The sequence below is a fragment of the Centroberyx affinis genome, unplaced genomic scaffold (assembly GCF_046629955.1).
Source record: "Centroberyx affinis isolate AG114_WGS23_722 - 3 ecotype Tasmania unplaced genomic scaffold, CSIRO-AGI_Caff_v1 ptg003848l_1, whole genome shotgun sequence".
NCBI classification, from domain to species: domain Eukaryota; kingdom Metazoa; phylum Chordata; class Actinopteri; order Beryciformes; family Berycidae; genus Centroberyx; species Centroberyx affinis.
Window position 1 is genome coordinate 165,612 of NW_027281695.1, and position 18,942 is coordinate 184,553.

At 39.8% G+C, this 18,942-nt stretch overlaps 1 protein-coding gene across 1 annotated transcript in view; it reads right to left on the minus strand.

The window, feature by feature from the left end:
* The window catches only part of LOC139662577 (paired box protein Pax-7-like), a 61,084-nt gene extending 42,850 nt beyond the window's left edge, over positions 1-18,234 (minus strand). Inside the window, exons 1-3 of the mRNA XM_071541270.1 lie at positions 18,004-18,234; positions 17,358-17,502; positions 16,883-17,011 (exon numbers count right to left, since the gene is read on the minus strand). Of these exons, the coding sequence (XP_071397371.1) occupies positions 16,883-17,011; positions 17,358-17,502; positions 18,004-18,141 (412 nt within the window). The 5' untranslated portion in view covers positions 18,142-18,234. The remainder of the gene's footprint in view (positions 1-16,882; positions 17,012-17,357; positions 17,503-18,003) is intronic.
* Positions 18,235-18,942: the final 708 nt, after the last annotated feature.

Here is an 18,942-nt window from a genome sequence, read left to right on the forward strand (position 1 = left end):
TCTCTCTCTCTCTCTCTCAAAAAACAAATCTAATTAAAACATTATGGTCAAATTCAAAGCCAGTTATTCATTGTTGAAGTAAAAAGGGGCATTCCGATTACTAAATAATGATAGCTGTAATTGCATTTGAATGTACTAGGGAGAGCAAGGAAACCATGATGAAGTCTCTGCGTTTTTATCACCAAATTAATTAAATATCTCAGAATGTGTACTCTCCTTCGGGGTCCATGGCATTCACAAAAAAATATGTTTGCAACAAAAAAAAAGATTTGCATACATTCCTGACCTTCTCCTAATTGGAGAATCAATCTAAAATGGAATCAAAATGAACGAATTGTCTTGTTATATTGTAATTAAATAAGCCTGTTAATACTGAATGTGAGCGGGGGTCATCTTGTTGTGATAGCAGGACGCAACTACAGAAGGGAATTGTTGAGTATAGGCAAGGCTTGAATATAAAGTCAAGCTACCACTAAACCATTACAATTCACACATGTTCGCTGTGTATCTTCTTTAAGCCTAAAGGAAGAATGAAAATAAGTATTGAGACTTTTTGTGTCCTTGATCATTTTCAGATGCATGCAAGTTTTTACTTAACATGGGTCCTAAAATATTCAATAAACTGATGTCCGTATCTTTAAAACATCTTTCAGTGTAAAGTAGTTGCCGTTGTCTCAGGAGATGCAGTATCATGTAGAGATAAATTAATGTTATCTACTGCTTTTCAACACCATAGAGCTTGGATGGTATCATTTTAGACCAGAGCGATTCAGCCTTCCCTAAAACAGCACTGACAACTCAGAGAAGAAGAAGGCCAAGGATCTTAAAACTTCTTGTCAAACCCCTTAGGGAAGAATTTTCTCCACAACAAATACAGGTACAGGCTCAGTCAGCCCCCAAAAAATCCAGTCTTATTAGTTTATTGTCTGTAATAATGCACTTGTGTAAACAGTGATTTGTGGGTTTTGGTGCTGAATGTTGACACCAGTGGTGTTTCGTTCCGGACTTTGACCAAGACAGGGAGAGACAAAGACTGACAGAGCTCTGGAGAGCTGCATGAAACTCATTATGGGTCATTTTGAAAAGCATATTAGTTCCAGTATAATTACAATCAAGCCCCGCTTTCAGTTTTGTACCACGAGCGCTGACCAAGTCTACTCTAACAGAATAAATCTATTCAGCAAATGACGGTCAGTGACAAATGTATTACTTAAAAAAACATGTTTCGCCTGCAAGATCGCCTGTTGATGCTTAAATATAGCTGTAGTCGTTCCACAGCCATTCTGTTTGTGCGTGAGAGTTAAAAGAGAAAGAGAGTATAGTACAAACAGCCTATTATGATGTGCTATCTCTGACAAGCATCTGTTTCTCTACTATCTGCTTGGCCTCAGGGCTGGATTTGCCCAACCTGTCTGCTCTCCTGACTGCTGGGACGGGAAGTTCTTACACCAGGCACCACTGACGGGCTGCTGGAAACATCTATTTTATAATGTACATGTAATCTATAACACATGATAATGACAGAGCCTTGAAAGTCATCAATTATTACTTTATACAGTGGGTATAAGAACCTCTTTATGGCAAAAGATTTCAAGTTATTGAAATTTGTAGAAAATCCACACAGCAGTAGTAGTACTGCTAGTAGTAGTAGCAGTATTATTATTAGTAATAGTAGTAATAGTAGTAGCAGTAGTAGTGAAGTTTTCATAAATGCTCTTGATTGAATGAGGACATAAAGAGATCTGTTGTTGCATAATATTTAGAGCACTGAAGTGGTTTTTAGTTTGCCTTGGTAAGCTGTTTTATTCAACATACTAGTTCTCCATGCTTTCCATGGCTATAAGAGAGCAAGCAAACAGTGAGGCCACGATGGCTAGTGTTACACTCACAATGTACACTTATGAGCGCCTTTCTTTCCCCAGCAGTTCAAGAGGTTTGGTTGGGAAAGAATGAATAGAATGGAGTGGAGAGGAGAGGTGATGGGTGATGGTCTTTTAGCCATCTTGTCATGGCTCTGAAGGCTCTTTGGAAGCCCCTTTCTGGTCGGCTGCCTCTATGGGAGAGCGGGCTCACCTTAAACAACGGAGGGCCGGGAGTCTCCCAGGCCTTTCAGGGCCAATAGAGGCAGCACCTCAGGGGGCCGCCGGGCATGAAAAGAGGGCTGCCAACCCCGCCGAGCTCTGCGGGCCTTCAATAAACGCTGACATATTGACTCTCTGTGGCCGAGCGGCGCAGCAAAGTGCTGCCTGCATATTTAAGTATTAAAAAGGTCAGATGCAGCAGAGCTGTGACATTGAGGAGATAGTTGGAGGGGGGCTGTTGGAACATGCCTCAGGCTTTTACTGGATGCTGTTACAATTAAACGAATCAAAAGTTTCATATTCCTGCAGCTATTTGAGGACGACCACAATGATGATGAACACATTTCACCAGCCAGATTAAAAAATAAATAAACAAAAATAAATTACAGGAACTTATCAGTCTACAGATGAGAAATCATCTGTAGAAATCATAAAATAGTCTTGTCTCATAATGAAAATGATCTTTCAACATAACAATACCTCCTATAGTCAATAATTTCTCTAAATCTACATGTGTTTGATAGTAAAAATACATATAAATCCTAAAACAAATCAGTTATTCAGTAAAGACAATATAATTTTTAACTATTTTAATTAATAATTTCCATTTTAACTGTGAACAGTCGCTTACAGCTGCTGGTGATAATGATAACTCCATTTCCACCTGCCAACAGTTCAATGTGTTTTCTTTGGAAAAGCACGTCTGTTAACAGCAAATTGGCTGTTCAGGTGCGTTTAACATTCCTGAAGGTTTTTTTTTTTTAACAGAAATGTTTGGATTAAATGTGTATGTTTTCCAGATATAGAGAAGAGTAATATCTGCTCCATACGATTATTTTAATATATTTAATACAATGCCACATTTTCCCTCACTTGCATTTCTTCATCCCTGTACACTGACAATATAGGGCCTTGATTTCATGGTTTGTAGACTTGACTAATTGAGGTCAAAGCTAAACTTATAAAATTATGAAAGAACACAAAAGAAAGTGAGGCAAAATCTGCCAGTTGGCACCAGCACCCAATCCATCAACAAAGGGCCTCAAATCCAAGTCCAAGTGGGCCCATTATAGGCAAAACTCAGCTGAAGCCTAGACTAGCGCTCCGTTAGACGCTGCTGCTTCTGTACATGCTCCCATTCAGACAGTTCAATATTGTTCCAGCCATTGTTCCAAAACAGCTTGAACACAATGGTATTTAGTCACAACCAGCACAGCAAAAAAAATGTATAGTGTAGCACCAAAAGTGGAGAGTGCAAAGTAAGCAGTTTTAACAGCGATGAGTAAAATATTTGCCAAAAGATTTAGAAACATTGCACACTCAGGCGGATCATGTTCAGAAAGTGTAGCCACAACTAGGGAAAAAATGCAATTTTTGTTGTTGTTTTACTTTGAAAAAAATACACTATAGTCATGAAAAATACCACATGGTTGCACAAAAAGCTGTAAACTACTGTAGGACACTCTGCAGACAAATTGTGTCCTCTCAGTAAATACTACATAGAGCCAGAACTGAACTCAATCCAGCCCTCACCAAGATGCTCGCCTTATCAAGGCATTATGTCTTAGCAAACTAACAGTTATTAAATGCAAAGTCTTTATCTTCTTTCTTCCTCAGGCAGTGGCATGCAAGTGTCTTTATTTACTGATAAAAAATAGCCATATAAACAAAAATTGCTGACTGTCAATATAAACACTGATATAGATTATGGCTGGGAGCAAATATAATAATAAGAGGCATATTTGAGATATACTGTACACACCAAAGCCCTTAGTGGACAGCTCGAGGCTTAAAAAAGCAATTGCAAAAAGTTTTAAAGAGCAATAGAATAATCTTATTTTGAAAAAAGCAGATTAACAATCATAGGAGTGGAGTTTCTTACCCCTGCAAACAAAATGAAGTGATTTGGGCTTGTTGAGTCTCTTTACAGATTATGGTTAAAAGGTGCTTTGAAATGCACCCTGATACGTTTATTGGAGAGGGAAGGGATAGCTGAGCACTTGATCTGGTGGCTTGTCACTCCAGCGGGGAGCAGGCTCTTAATACCAGGCTGGAAAAACCCTCATTCCTCCCTGCTTCTTCTGCTGTCCCTTTTCATGCAGATTTGACGTCAGCTGGAGGAACAGCTGGTCAACTTATGACTTCAGAGAAAAGACATCTTTGTCTTTGACTGTGTGTTGCTGTCAGTGCTCAGATAATAAGACCAAAACAAACTTATTCATACAATTTTAGAAACTACAATTTTTGGATCTGACAATGTTTGGTTTTTAGCAATTTGCCTTAGGTATAGTTGGACTGTTATGTGTTTTGGTTTGGATCGGGTGTTTTGGGCTGGATGGTGGACTGGACTAGTGGTGTTGTGTTGTGATTGCGTGCGTGTGTGTGAGTTGGGGGGTGAGGGGGGGGGGGGGGGGGGGGGGGGGTCGCCTGAGGAGATAGAGCCAGTGGATGTTTAAATAAGCCCAGTAGTTAAAAGTGTTTGAAGCTGAGCCGTCCCTCTCGCAGCTGGCCAGCCCAAAGTGGCTGCACTCACACTGGCCATCACATTCACAGTTGGTGGGGGAAAAAAGCAAATTTCTGATTTGTAACACTCTGGGAACATGTTTATTGCCTTTGTGTATGAGAGCAAAAACACACACATATAAATAAAGCAGGGAAAAAGATTCCAGGGCAAAGCGGCTAAAGAGCAGAAAATGGGGGATTTTATGGCCGTAAGTGTTAACTACTAACTAGGCCTGCAAAACTGGACAAAAGCCTGCGTGCTTCATTATTTTATGTCATGCCCCATTGTGGAATAGAATTAGCCCACAATTACGGCTGTTCATTTTCAACACATTTCTTCTCTGGCCGAAGTAGAAGGTGGAAGATTTACACTCATATTGAGAATATCAGAGACCACAGTGATCACACACTGACATTTTTTTTGGCTGATTTTACAGTTGGTTTCTGATTTTTTTTTTTTTTTTTATGTGCTGAACTTTGGCTTCGTTCTCAGAATAAATTATAGGGCAAATCGGGGAAAAAAAAAAAAAACTTTTGACATTATACAGGGGAAATGATCTTTAAGCTACAGAAGGAGCCAATCTTTGCCTCTTTGACCCTTTAGGCAAAAAAAAAAGTGAGTAAAGGAAAGGTGGTTTTCATGGGCAGAGACACAGTATCAGCTATAATCGTAACCCCCAGGTCAAGATAAGCCAGCCACACAGAGACCTGTAGATCCAACTGTATTAAACTTCACAGATAATGTCAGTGTCAGCCATTTTGTGCTGTCTACCACTCAAACAATCATACAAGAAAACAGTCTCTCAAGCAAAAAACAACCTCAAGCCAAAAATGCTGTTGAAGTGTGAACTGATGTGTAGCTGTTGGTGTCGTCTTGTCCTGTCACGACTGTCTAGTAAAGTCAAGGATCAAACACCTTTTAAACAGACGGGTTTACGGTCAAATAAACGCCTTTCATTTAAGACGCCTGTCAACAATCCTGTCTGATCAGCACATGCTTTGTTACAGCCTTATTTGTAGTTATAAAGAAACATTGAGAGAATTAAGTAGAATTATAGTTTTGTATTAATTATTACAATAAACAGCATCTGTAAATAGTTTATTCACTTTGAGGATTTTAATTTAAGGGCATTTCTGCTGAGCCTGCATCAAGTGGAGAGTGATGGGAAAGATAAAGGAGAGAGAGGCTGATAGCAGGTCATCATACAGGCCAGCAGCAAAACTATTACATGTAATATTCAGTGATTCTTCAGTCAACTCCGTTTCAAGTAGACAGGTGTTGATTAGAACATAAGTCATCTTCTTCGTACTGTACTTCTTTGAAAGTTTCCAACAGCAATTATGATTTTTATGTATCCGCCTACTGGGCATTTTCCAAGAACACTTTTCTTGTCAAGAGAGAAATTCTTAAGAGTCAGTCAAATCCCAACCACCCATATCCTCACCATTCAGACGTTACTAATCATTAAGATGTCATCATCCCATGGCATCAACAGGCATTATGTGTACACACAAATAAAATATAAATCTTTACTTTAATTAAAAAAGCTATTATTCAAATGATGGTCATGTTCAGATTTCAGTAACGAAATGCTGGGACTGGTAGGGAACCGTGCAAAACAAAGCAACAATCAAGTTTTCTGCCAACAAAACAAGTGAGTAAAAAATCTTGGAAATCAGCAAATAGCTCCGTTGACCGCGGTGCTTTCGCTGTCGTTGCTGACCAAGGAATTGGACAGCAAGGAACCAGATGCCTTCGCCGGTGAGGGAGCAACACACCATGAAATGTGGTTTTCGAATATTTCACATGTGAAAAACCTCCTCCGCACGTGTTGTTTCTGCGTGGCACTTCAAAAACACATTCTTCTCTCTATTTCTGTGCTTCTTTGTCTCTCAATACCTCATGTTCTCTAATAGCAGTCTGAATGTAATTCCTCCCTTAATCTGCTCCCCCTTAGATCCGTGCCCAACCCCCACCCACCACCCAGCACCCTCCGTTTTGTCACCCTTTGCGCTGCAGGGGCACAGCTTGTCTGTAGGTGAGCGCCCAGCAGGGGCCCACAACAACAACCAACCCACGGCGCCTGATTGTGCTGCTAATGGTGACGCCTGCCGCAGCCTGTTGCCTTGCAAATCCGGGATGTTGTCGGGTCATTTCCCCTGGGAACGGCCTGCATTCAGCCACAAGTCATCATCTCGCCCATACAAATCAGTCATGGGCAGCAAGCAGCAAGTGCAACTCTGAAACCTGCCTCCAAATCAACACTGAATTTCTTATTTTCTGGGCAATAGTAGGTGCCGAGGAATGAAAACTACTTGCCAGAAAAAATTTGTCTTTAGTGAATAAAGTTACTGACCGGCAATGTTTTGAGATGATAACATTTGAATGTTTCAAAATGTTCTGTATGTAATTTAAATTCTGTTGCACTTCATGATGAATTACAAACTTAATCCATTGTATAAGTGAATCAGCAAGTTTTAAATGAACACGCAGTGCCTGATTCTATACATTTCTTAGCATTGAAACCAGGTAGGATGACATATTTCTATGAAAAATGTATATAAATTATTTTTGTTGGTAAAAATTATTCTTAGCAGATCATTTTTTTTAGTTTACCAGCCCTTAGCAGGTGAGCCAAAAAGTTTTTAGTGCTACTAACTTCCCTTTGTTATTTTCATCTGTTTTCTTCTTAACCGTGTTTTTTTTCTGGATTTACTGTGACCGCTAGAATAACAACAGACTGAAAACACAAGCACTTCCATGAACATCATGCATCAATTTCAAGAGAAACACGACATTAGGAAGATATTTTGGAGCCTGAAAATGTATGAGAAATTTTGCCAGTATGAAATTTTACTCTGCTCAAAATAGACAAAGCATAATGATTTGCTCCCCACTATGCAATAACTTTTGAATGTTTGAGGTTAAAGATGACTTTAACAATTAACTTTAAGTTTTTCATAGTTATTGTTGCTGTTCAGGATATTTACACATAGAGTTCTGGCATCACACATATGATCCCAAGAACCAAAAGGGTACCAGCGGTCCAAAATGATGCTCAACTGACTGATTTTCAACTGGTGAAACTGTGGAAAGAGCTGCAAAAGTAAATGTCTCTCGCCCTCTCTTGTCCACCGCCATTAGCATATTTCCCTCATAGTGTCAAGACACCTGCTGCCTGGAGTGGGCGTAGGAAACACCAGGCTTTTACTTACACACCAAAACACCAGTAAAACCCACTGCATTGACTGGACCACAGCAGCCCCTCCCAGCCCCACCCCTCCCACTGCAGATGTACATTAATGCAGAGCAGAAGAATTAGAAATACTGATCGGCTTGGTGGCGCGGAGGAGAAACCTTCCTTTTTAGCATTTTGCCGTTGTCTAGCTCAATCGTGTCACTTTGAGGGAGTCTATTCAGAGGTATTCATGCATCTGCCTCTGGGCCACAATGGCCGCCTCTTTATAAACTGTCAGCCTGGTTGCCTGAAGCCTTTGGTTCATATTGTTTCCTTCCCCTTAATAAACTTTTGGAGGAGTTCATCAACTCCTTGAATAGCAAAAGCAGACACAAAATAACAGACGGGCCTCTCTAGTCCTTTTCACACTTTTTTCTCCTTTTTCTCTTGTTAGCGACTGCTTGTCTATCAGTAGAGCTCGCTGGAAAGCAGACATAAAAGTTCAGTCCACACCATCTTCCACAAATGCCTGCACAGGGCTAAAAATGCTAAATGACAAAAGTCACAAACAGTTGACTTTAAGGCCATCAGTTGTTCAGACCAAAACTTATTTATAGTTGAAAACCTGAAACTCTCCTATTGGTTCCTATTAGAATCAGGCTCTGTAATCACAACTTTATCTCAGAAGACGACAATGCTTCTCATCCAGAGCAACATCATTTTGATATGATAAAGAAGATAGTTTTACCTTGTTATAACTACAATCAATAATAAATATGACACCTACAATAAGCTCCAGCAATTTTTCAGGCTCTGCACCTTTAAATATTTGATCAATCAAATAATGTGGTGGCTTTGAACATTAATTTGATGGTATTTTGATCAATATGAAATTAATAATTGAAAATCAAAACATTTGTACATGGTTCCCTCATTTCAGAGCGCCAAAAGTATTTTGAAAGATTAAGATTTTGTCATGTAATATGCCCTCACATTTCTTGACATGCGCTCACTTGTAGAATATTTCAACCTAGAAACATTACTATACACATGATATCTTGCATTCAAGTATACTTCCACTCCACTACTTCCACAATCTGCTTTTTAGGAGATTTTAGCTGTGGACTAAATTTAGATCAGAATGACTCAGGTGCAATATGGAATGCATGGTTCATTAAATACATGTACAACATATATGTAGAGATGTAAACAAGTGTCTGAGGTTTCCATCAGCCCCAAATCATCATGCTGCTCCTAAGTATAAAACCTCATACTTTAGCTTATCTAGTTATTTAGACAAACATGTATTCCATAATGTACTTAGAGCAAAGTGCAATCCACACTGAACAAGACAGAGATTTTTTTCATTGGCTGTAATTCAAAAAATGAGATATCAAGTCTGGTCAAGTCTGGTGAGGCACACTTCGTAGGTTAAAAATGCCCTCTTATTAAAGCTAACTGTCTGCTGTACTTTCACTTGATAATCATTTTATAATTGTACAAGCTTGGAATTATAAGGTAGAGATAGAACCATGTAATTCCAAGCTCAAAATATGTCAAACATTTTCTAAGATTTGCTGTTGTCTAGATAGTCTGGAGTAACAACAGTGCAGTGATCCACCTCAGTGTTCAACATGAGCATAATTTGTAAATTGACCAGCAAGCTTGAGGTTACAGCACCAACTAATGCAGTACAGTACAGAGTAACGTCCCTATTGCAGATTCCCATGAGCACGAGGGGCTGGCTCTTTAGCTTGTGAACTATACACAATTGCCTGATAGCATGTTAAATGTGTGGCTCAAATTATTCTAATGCAGTGACTTAGAAATGGCCATTAATCCACTTTCATACCTTTCAGTAGCGTGAACGTTAACTCTCCAAAAAAATTGCAAGGCCTTTATGGCCCAGTAATCTCTGTATATTTAAGGTCATTTCCTAGCCAATTACACTGGATGGTTGCATTTGGTGAATGTGATTTACTCCATGGATTGATAGAGAAAACCATGAATAAGCCATCTAATAGATGCAAGAAGAGAGACCTTTGTCTGGGAATTTCAAACAGGATTTTAGACATGCATTCCCTTACTAAAATAATTCCTTATTCTATTTCCCCAACCCAGGATCTTCACATTAAAAAGGTAATACGTATAATCAGTTATGCACTCTTCAATTTGATTATGCGTGTATCTCTTCGGTCATTTTTTTGGCTAATTCTCTTTTCCTAAAAAGTGACCAAAAAAAATCAGCTAAAGACGTGGGTGGTTTGGGATAAAACATGAACAATTACAATATCCTACTGTCATTACTCCCATAGAGGCCTGTGATTCTTGCTCTGTTGACAGTTACTATCATTATCATTTATGCAACTGATGTAGTAATTAATTAGATTTTATATGTGGCGGTTTCTATGCAAATGTGTCTCAAAGTGGCACTGTGTTTAAAACTGTTCATATCTTGAAGCTGTAATTTATTTACACGGTTTATTTATTTACATTTATTTACATGTTTGTACAAAATATAAAAGGCAGACAGATTTTTTTTTTTTATGAAAGTGGAGTCATAGAATTGTTCTGAATTTCATCCACCATATTCTTCAAGGATCAAAGGCTATATTATGTATTCCTATTCAATACAAGTGACAGCAAGGCTATGCAAATCAGTGTAGCCTACTAGATGTCAAATATATGCAGATGACCTTATCTAGCATTTATTTTAAGTGACAGCTACTGTTACTGCTGGCTTAAATAATAAATATAAAATCAGTTATAGATCAACACACTAAAAACATTTTCTCACAAAGCAGCACTTTTTTTTTTTTTCGATAGAATCATTTTGTGATGGATTTCAGTGAGCTGTTTCTTCAGTGTTTCATGTGTTTGATCCTGCAGCTCGCTGTGAGAGCCTTTTCTCTTAACTGAGACTAGGTGTAGGATGAAAGGTTTCTGGATAGTTTTTCCATCTTGTTCTCTAGCGGGTTCTTGGGACGGATTCCATGGGAGAGCTAAATGAGTTGGATTTAACCGGACATCTCCAGGCCCCTGCCGCCCGTGCCAAATCCCTACACAGTGGTGACTAATAAACCAGCCATGCACAAAGTATCAAGTTAACCCTGCACAGATAACACCCGGCCTGCCTATGTTCAGTTTCTGTTCTTTACCTCAGAGAATCACAGATAGTAATCCAAATTCAATATCAATGCAAAATGCACTGCTGCAGTACAAAGGCATGAGGTTTCTAACTCTGGGGGTTCTCCAAAAGGCTCGCCAAGGGCTCAATTAAAGACCAACAAAAGTGTTGACATTTTATTAATTTGTGTTTGCCATATTGTTTGTGCTGTGTGTTGTGATTTCTATGTTTCCCATTGTCCTGTGTGTATCGTTTGCAAACGGGATGTTAATGGGATGCCCAAGGCTTCTGACTGCCCTCAACCCCGTTTTGCCCGTTTGGTCTTTGTGAACCGCTTCTCTTTTGTTGGCTGATCAGCCTCCCATTGGGTTGCCAGACAAGATTCTTGGCATTTGTCGGCAAAATGAAAGGAGGATTAAGGGATGGCTACTGAACACTCCATGGCAAAGAAGTGGGCTGCTATTCTCCTATTCAAACCCCCTTCCCAGTTTAGTAGCTCCTCTTTACATATATTTGTTTTCTCAAAGACATCATTGAGCAGTCCGAAAAGACGCGAGGAATAAAAGAAAATCAACAAGTAGGTCAGGCCAGCAAAATGGATGGTCTTGATGTATGTTGAAAAAGAGAAGAAAAACTACAATTAGCTCTATTTTTGGTAGATTTTGATTTCAATTGCAACACAGACACAATATTTGGATTTGTGATGTTCACGTTAAGGCTGTCAAATGTAGCCTAACCTAAATGGAAGTGAACATGAATTAGATAATACGATTTTTATGATAAAAGCCTATATAGGTCAATTGAATTCCATTTCTGGTGGAACTGAAAGCAGGTGAATCGCGGGGTCACGAAGAGTTCCTGGCACTTGTTTTTTTAAAGAGTGTATGGAGGCTGTGGCATCAAAAACATGATAGTGAAGTGGAAGCCTGGAGCTACCGGTGTCAGCAGGAGCTTCCTTTGTTGTTTGTCGGACTGGATTCCCTTCATCGGTCCCATCAAACGCTTTACACTTTGTCATTTTTCTCTGCATATGATCCCTCCATACACAGCTTTGATGAGGTGAACAGCCAGTCATGCACATATCTAAATCTACACCATCTGTATATGTTATGTATATCTACAAAATGAATATACTTGATAAGATTAATCGTTTTCTACACACCTAGACACTTAATATGTATGGCCATCTGTAGACCTGATAATGTGAATAATAATGTGCATTTTACACATCATGTATATATGCTGTAAATTTACATATCTGCTTTTCTTCATATTTCTTTCTTCATATAGTTATATATTGCACATAGCATTTTTTTTTTTAAAATAATGTTTCCAACAATTTCTTTCTGAATATACTTAATATTTTGGTATATATTCATGCTGTGCATTAATGGTTTCAGTGATGCATATTTTTCGCCATACTGCCAATTGATTGATTCTATTTAACATGCTCTAGTGGTGCAGTTGTTGGTTGTGTATGTTTACCCCTATTTGATATTCTCATTTATATTATTTTCTGTTTATAGTCTATTTTTCTTTGCTTTATCCTATTACTATCTGCTGCTACAGTGACCCAATTTCCCCACAGGGATCAAAGTTTTATCTTATAATGCTGTCCCTGCCAGCCTGAGCAAACTGATAAAATCATCAACTCCTTCATTTTACATAAGAAGATGGAGACCCTAACAGACCTAGTTTTGCCTAAATGGAAGAAAAATTTATATAAAATGAAAAACAATGGCAATTTCTAGCATTGTGAGATGAGTTTCACTACAGTGCTATATTCTATACCTTGAGATGTGGGGGCGTTGGGTGAGGGGGCTGGAGCAGTTGCTTTAAAGTTATTGAGGGATTATATGCTTCCTTTTAAGGAGAGGGGGGGGGGGGTCCCCATGTAGTCTACAGTAGACCTTTTAATTTTCCCCAAAGTATTCCAGAAAGAGAAATTGTCCCTTCAAAGAGAAAAGCCCCTGCAACAGCGATGGGAGCAGTGCTGCTGGTGGCATGTAGGCCCAGATAGGTCCTGTCCCACATGGCAAATGGGCTTTAATTAATAGACAGGCAGGCTTGAAAGCAGCGCTGGCACTAGCTAATATGATGAACTCCCATTGTGGCGGTGTCACCACAAATGTTTCTGATAAGCGAAAGCACCCAAGGATCAAAGACTCTAAGCTTCTCAATTTCCTCTAGCCGCTTCAACGTTTCCTCACCTACTTTTTCCTCCTCTTCTCTAAAACATTCTGAAACACACAACGTGAAATCCCCTTCCTGACAACGGCAGGGTCCGCCTCAGGTTAGCAGGTCACTGCAGCTACCGCGCACAGCTCAGCATTAATATTCAGCCTGATGAACAGCCTTACATTTATTATGCTCACCACTTCAATTGACGGGACAAGATAACACCAATGACAAAATGTGTTCACATCCCCTTCCCCCCTCTGGACTCTATGGAGAACGCCATTATTTATATTTTTACATTCATATGTGTATTTATAAAGGAGTAAAATTCCATGGCACTGTGCTCATGCTGGGCGACAATTTCCTTTGGCAATCAGCTTACTCCCCAGAGGAGTCCATTCACTAAACCCAAGGCTGTGGCAAAGTCCCTGCATCTAATATCATTTACCACCACAACTAACAAACCTGCTGCTATCCACTATAATTTATGACTGATGACTTACAAGACATTTTTATTTGGGCAATGTGATAAATTATTACACAGACGGACTGACAACATATTGTTGTTTGGTCAGTGTGATAAATTACTTGACATCTGTTACAAGATGAAGCACAAAACACAGTGTGAACCATGACCTGTGACTGGTTTGATATCTGAGAAGCAAGTTCCAGAAATGATTTAGGCAAATTACAGAGGCCTGATGCTGCAATAAATTATAGTATGGAAATTCTGACATACTCATAAATTGTTTTTTGAATGGCCTATCTGGTCTAAAAACACTGAATAACATGGCGAATATCATATTTTCTCAAAGGTTTTGAATTATTATAATTATTTTAAATTGCAATTTCCACATTTAATTTGTAGTTCTTCTTGCTGTTTTAAACACAGGAGGCCAAATTATTTATTTCCAGCAGATGACTAAACTTAAATGTTACATAGGCTAAAATAATGCATTTTATTATTATTATTATTACCGCCATCCCTCTGTGCAGAGGATTGGCTCCCAGCCTCTTGTCTTTTTTTCAATATGTCCCTTAAAAAAATAAGTGTTCCAGTGAAATTTGGTGCGAGGCAACGAGGGGGAAAGGGGAGGTTAATCCGAGTTTAATACACTGATGCACAGCCCAGGACCGAGGCTGTGATGATTGTGTTATCTCCAGCCAGCATTTGGGTCTCCCTCAATTTCAACCCGGCAAAATAGCTGGGAGAAAGTGCAGATGGAGTAGACTAACTGTGGATGCCCGGGGAAAAATGTTATTAATAGCTAATAACTTCCCATACTCTCACTAAAGCTGCTTCTCGTCACTCCGCCTGGATTTGTTTGAAGTGCTCTTTCCATCCTCGCCGTCGACCTTTTTCTTTCAGCCAGGCTTATTTTGGACTCAAGAATAGCCGGTGTATTTTATTTATTTATTTATTTTTTCATTATTTTTTTTTATTTATTTTATTCTTTTTTCCTTTCTTGTCTACAGTAGGTTGTGAAGTATCTTTAGGAAACAGCACATCGAAGAAATACTGCCATGAAAACGCGGATGCTGACTGTTTTTTATGTTGCTGCTCTTTTCACTATCAGACGCTTTTATTTGAAAGCCTATTTATTACAATGCTATCATACAATTAGACCAGGACCTGGCGGCACTTGCTTGTAGCCATACAGGTTACCTGACCTATCGATTACACCTGCAGAAACTAAATGCAAAGGCCAGTTTACTGACAGAAATCCCAAATCTTGTCAGCTGACTGTTAATTTGTTCAGGTGTCATTGGCCTTCCGCCACAGAACATGGCTTTCTGTTGATTTAATCAGAGACAATATTAGCTGACAGTATAGGCTATATCCTACAACCTGCACTCAGTCAGCCTGTCTTTTCTCCACAGGCTTGTTTAATTCAAAATGAGGTCACAGCGTCTGAAAAACGGCAGCTCTGATCCTGCTTAGCTACATCTTAGGACCTTGAATTTAAAAGCATATTCACTGAAAGCAAACGGCGGATTCGCCGCTCCTGATGCAAAAACCTTACGTGTAACCCACTTGCAGTTGAACATCTGATAGCCTCCATTCCCACATCAGTGTCCAGTTTAAGCAAATCACAGTAAATCACGCTAAAGCATGTGTCTGGCCCAGTCCAGCCTCCTCTCTAAAGTCTTGTGGAAAAGCTGAGGCATCACATGCAGCTACATAGCTCTGTCTATTTAATTTAACACTGCTGCGAAAATTTACTCGCGACTTTCCGCAAGGTTCTGTCAACACGGTCTGCTTGCACCACCAAAAACATCCAATAAAACAAATGAAATAAATATTAAGAAAATACAATCTAAACAACTAGAGAGGAAAGCTAAAATCTCATGAATTTGCGCCGCGGGCTCCAGCCACGAAGTGAGCCGTTTAGAGATGAAAGTGAAAAGAAATAAAAGGCTCAATTTAATCTGCTTTAAACCCCTTCAACACAACGTATGTGCTTGAAACTCTGAGAGTGAGGGCTGATAGGGGATAAATACATTTCTTACCATGCCTGCGAGCTATTACACCCCTCTCCAACACAGACGCCCATTCAACAGACACCGGTTTCATTACGAGCTGTAATAAGTCTTAACATTATTAAATGCCAGGCCGGATGATAGAATGAAACAAGCGCACGCACTGATCTTTTTAAGAATTTTAAAAAGGGGGACAGCTGATAGCCCGCTTTCAGCACGTCAAAACGTGGGCAGAAATACATGTCACCAGTCTAACCAGTCGCACCAGTGGTCAGGCTGCACTGGGAGCTGCTGGTCCAGTCAAAGTCTCCTGCAAAGTCTAATGGACAGTTCGTCCTGTCAACGTTAAGATCACAGCAGGCCTCAGACGGTAAAATCAAACAGGCCTAGAAAATATATATATATATAGGCTATATCATATTTCCCCTTCTGAGTGCAAAACCACATCATCTAATTCAGTGATAAACAACCACTAACTAACTGAAGGACGACACATTTTGCATCAACCATTCTTCATCTAATCCAACGGAAGACAATACGATATTACTAAAATTATCTCTAGCTGAATTATAGACCACTATAGATTTCTCTCTTCGTGGCCTTTTGTTCACAATTTTAAACCTCTTTAAATTCAGTTTTTTTTTTTAAATGTGGGGAAAAGGCTCATTCGTCTTTTTCACCGCGTATCTGTCTGTCAGACTGAACGTCATGTTCAAGTATAAATTTAGCAGGCTTTTATTTCTTGAAAATGTTCTTCATCGGACTCAACATGACTCATTTTGGCTACAGGCGAAAGACGCAAAAAGCTCAAGTTTGGTCAAGGCTTTGTTGAAAGGCTTCAATCGCAGCTGTAATGAATCTGAATCAATTAAAAAGCAGGGGAAATAGAGATTTTTTTTGGGTGGATTTTAAACAGAGTTCCTAAATCCCAACCTCATAGCCCACCTATGGCTATTAGCAGTAGGTCCTATATGTGTGCAGTGTCCCTACATCAGAGCCGTGCTGCAGACTGGGTGTAATTGATATTGACTGTCACATCGGTCATCTGTCAGCATCAGTTTCAAGGGACCGTTTAAGCAGCGCCACAGGAGCCCGATGCACTCAAACGCTATCCATCAAAGCTCATCATAAATAATTAAGCAGCTCCTGTCTCTTGTGGGCAAACAGCTTAGGATAGGAAAAACCAAGCGACAAAACGCCAGTTAGGGCCCATTTGTAATTCATCATGTATTCCAACCAGGACGGGACGGGACCCAGCCAGCCCCTAACCGCTGGGGCGGGTGATATACACTCCTCTGTAGCTTATCGAGCATCTGCTTTGTCCTCTGGCCTACCTTTGTCACCGAGAATGCCGTCAATGCTGTGCTTGGTTTTCTTCTCTCCGTCTTCGTCTTTTTTATCACAGTCGTCCTCGTCGTCCTTTTTCCCAAACCGAGCCCGAAGAACACGGCTGATTGAACTCACTGCAAACATAAGGGCAGCGTTTCATGGCGCTCAATTAAGATGATAATAATAATCATAATAATGATCATAATAATAGGCTTAATAGAAATAATAATAATCATCATAATAATGCTGGGCCTACTGCAACTACCCAATTACTACTAATAACAATAATGATTATGGTAATATAATAATAATTATAATAGGCTCATAATAATAATAATAACACGACCTTCGTTTGCCTCCTATGGATGGCAATCTCCATTTTGTAGTTTTATCAACAATAGGCTGTATATATTTTTTTCTTTTAATATTGCTCCAGTGATTCTAAGGGGAAATAGTTGAGGATGAAGAAAGGCGGCTTACCAGAGGAGGCCTCACCTGAAGGGACTGTGCTTCTGTCACACACGCCGTCCTTCAGCAGCTTATCCCGGATCTCCCAGCTGAACATCCCGGGGTTGTCCCGCTTGTACTCCTCTATCCGCTTCTCCACGTCCGGCGTGGCTACCTGCTGTATAGGGCCAAACGAGACGGACAAATAAAGAAAAGGACACCAGTGCAACAAGAACAATAAAATGAATAAAGCTTGACGGGGTTGGATAGAAATAATTACGGCTGTGAACTTTTCTAAACATGTTGTCCTAAGCTTAGCAGTTTTGGCAAGACGATGTTGAACAGACTTTTGATTTGGCTGTTTGAATTTTAAATTAGAATTGGTAGAAAAAAGGCCTCACCTGTAATTAATTCTATGGTGTAAAAATGTAAGGGTATAGGCCTAAATAATCAAACAGCAAGAATATCTAATTATAGCCTATTAAATAAAATAAACAAAACAAATTTGTTTCTTTTGAATACTATATTCTTATTCTTATTATCATTATTATTATTATTATTATTATTATTATTATTATTATGGTGGCCACATTTTAATGTTTGTTTGTTTTTTCTTAAAATTTTAATATTAGCATAATAATAGTAATACCATAATTATAGGCCAATACTAATAATTTACCCTGGGTTTGCTGCCTCCTATCGCCCCGGGCCGGATGGAGCCGGTCTCCTGGTAGCGGCAGAGGATCTTGGACACGCAGCCGTGGGAGACGCGCAGCTGTCTGGAGATGACGCAGGGCCGGATCCCGTGGTGGGCCATCTCCACTATCTTGTGTCGGATGTGGTTGGGCAGCGGCCGGCCATTGATGAAGACACCGCCGAGCTGGTTGACCCGGCCCTGGCCCAGAGGGGTGGACACTGCGGACAACACAAGGCCTTCTGACTAAATCACACACAGCATGTCACCTGCCCTGCTTTCACCCACACTGACCCACAGCAGTTTACATGAGGCCGCTGGAAAATAATGTGCCCATCTGGTCTCAGGTAATGACACTTAAATGGTGTGTTTTTCCATTTAAAAAGCGACATATGAAGAAGACTCGTCCCAACAGGCAAATATGCAATATGCAGTTTTAACATTTACGCCTGCCTTTTAAAATGCCTATCCCCCACTTTAGGCAACTAACTCTAACAATAGGCCAAATTGTTGAACAGCATCACTGAAAGGCCCAACTACCCCGCTCTATTTACAGATCGTGTTCAGTCGTAAAGTTGAAAGAGCCTGGTAATTTATAGAAACACATTGTCTAGAAACGAATGCCTGCACCAGCAGACTGTCATTAACCAGACGGCACTCGACTGTCCCATCCGACACTGGAGAGGCGGTGAAGAGCCTGGTCTCGTCCGTTCTCATTATTCACCGTCATGCTGTCCAAATATTGATGTAATCCTTTGATTCTTCGTTTTGCTGTGTATTTTATTTTAATTTCCAGCAGCAGGACACTTGAGGAAATCCCAGATCTTGGCTAACTGTCGCTCGGTGTTCTTGGGGATTTAGTAGGGCCACTTGAGCACGAAGTTTGCTGGTGAAACGCTCACTTGGATGATTAATAAATGCAAA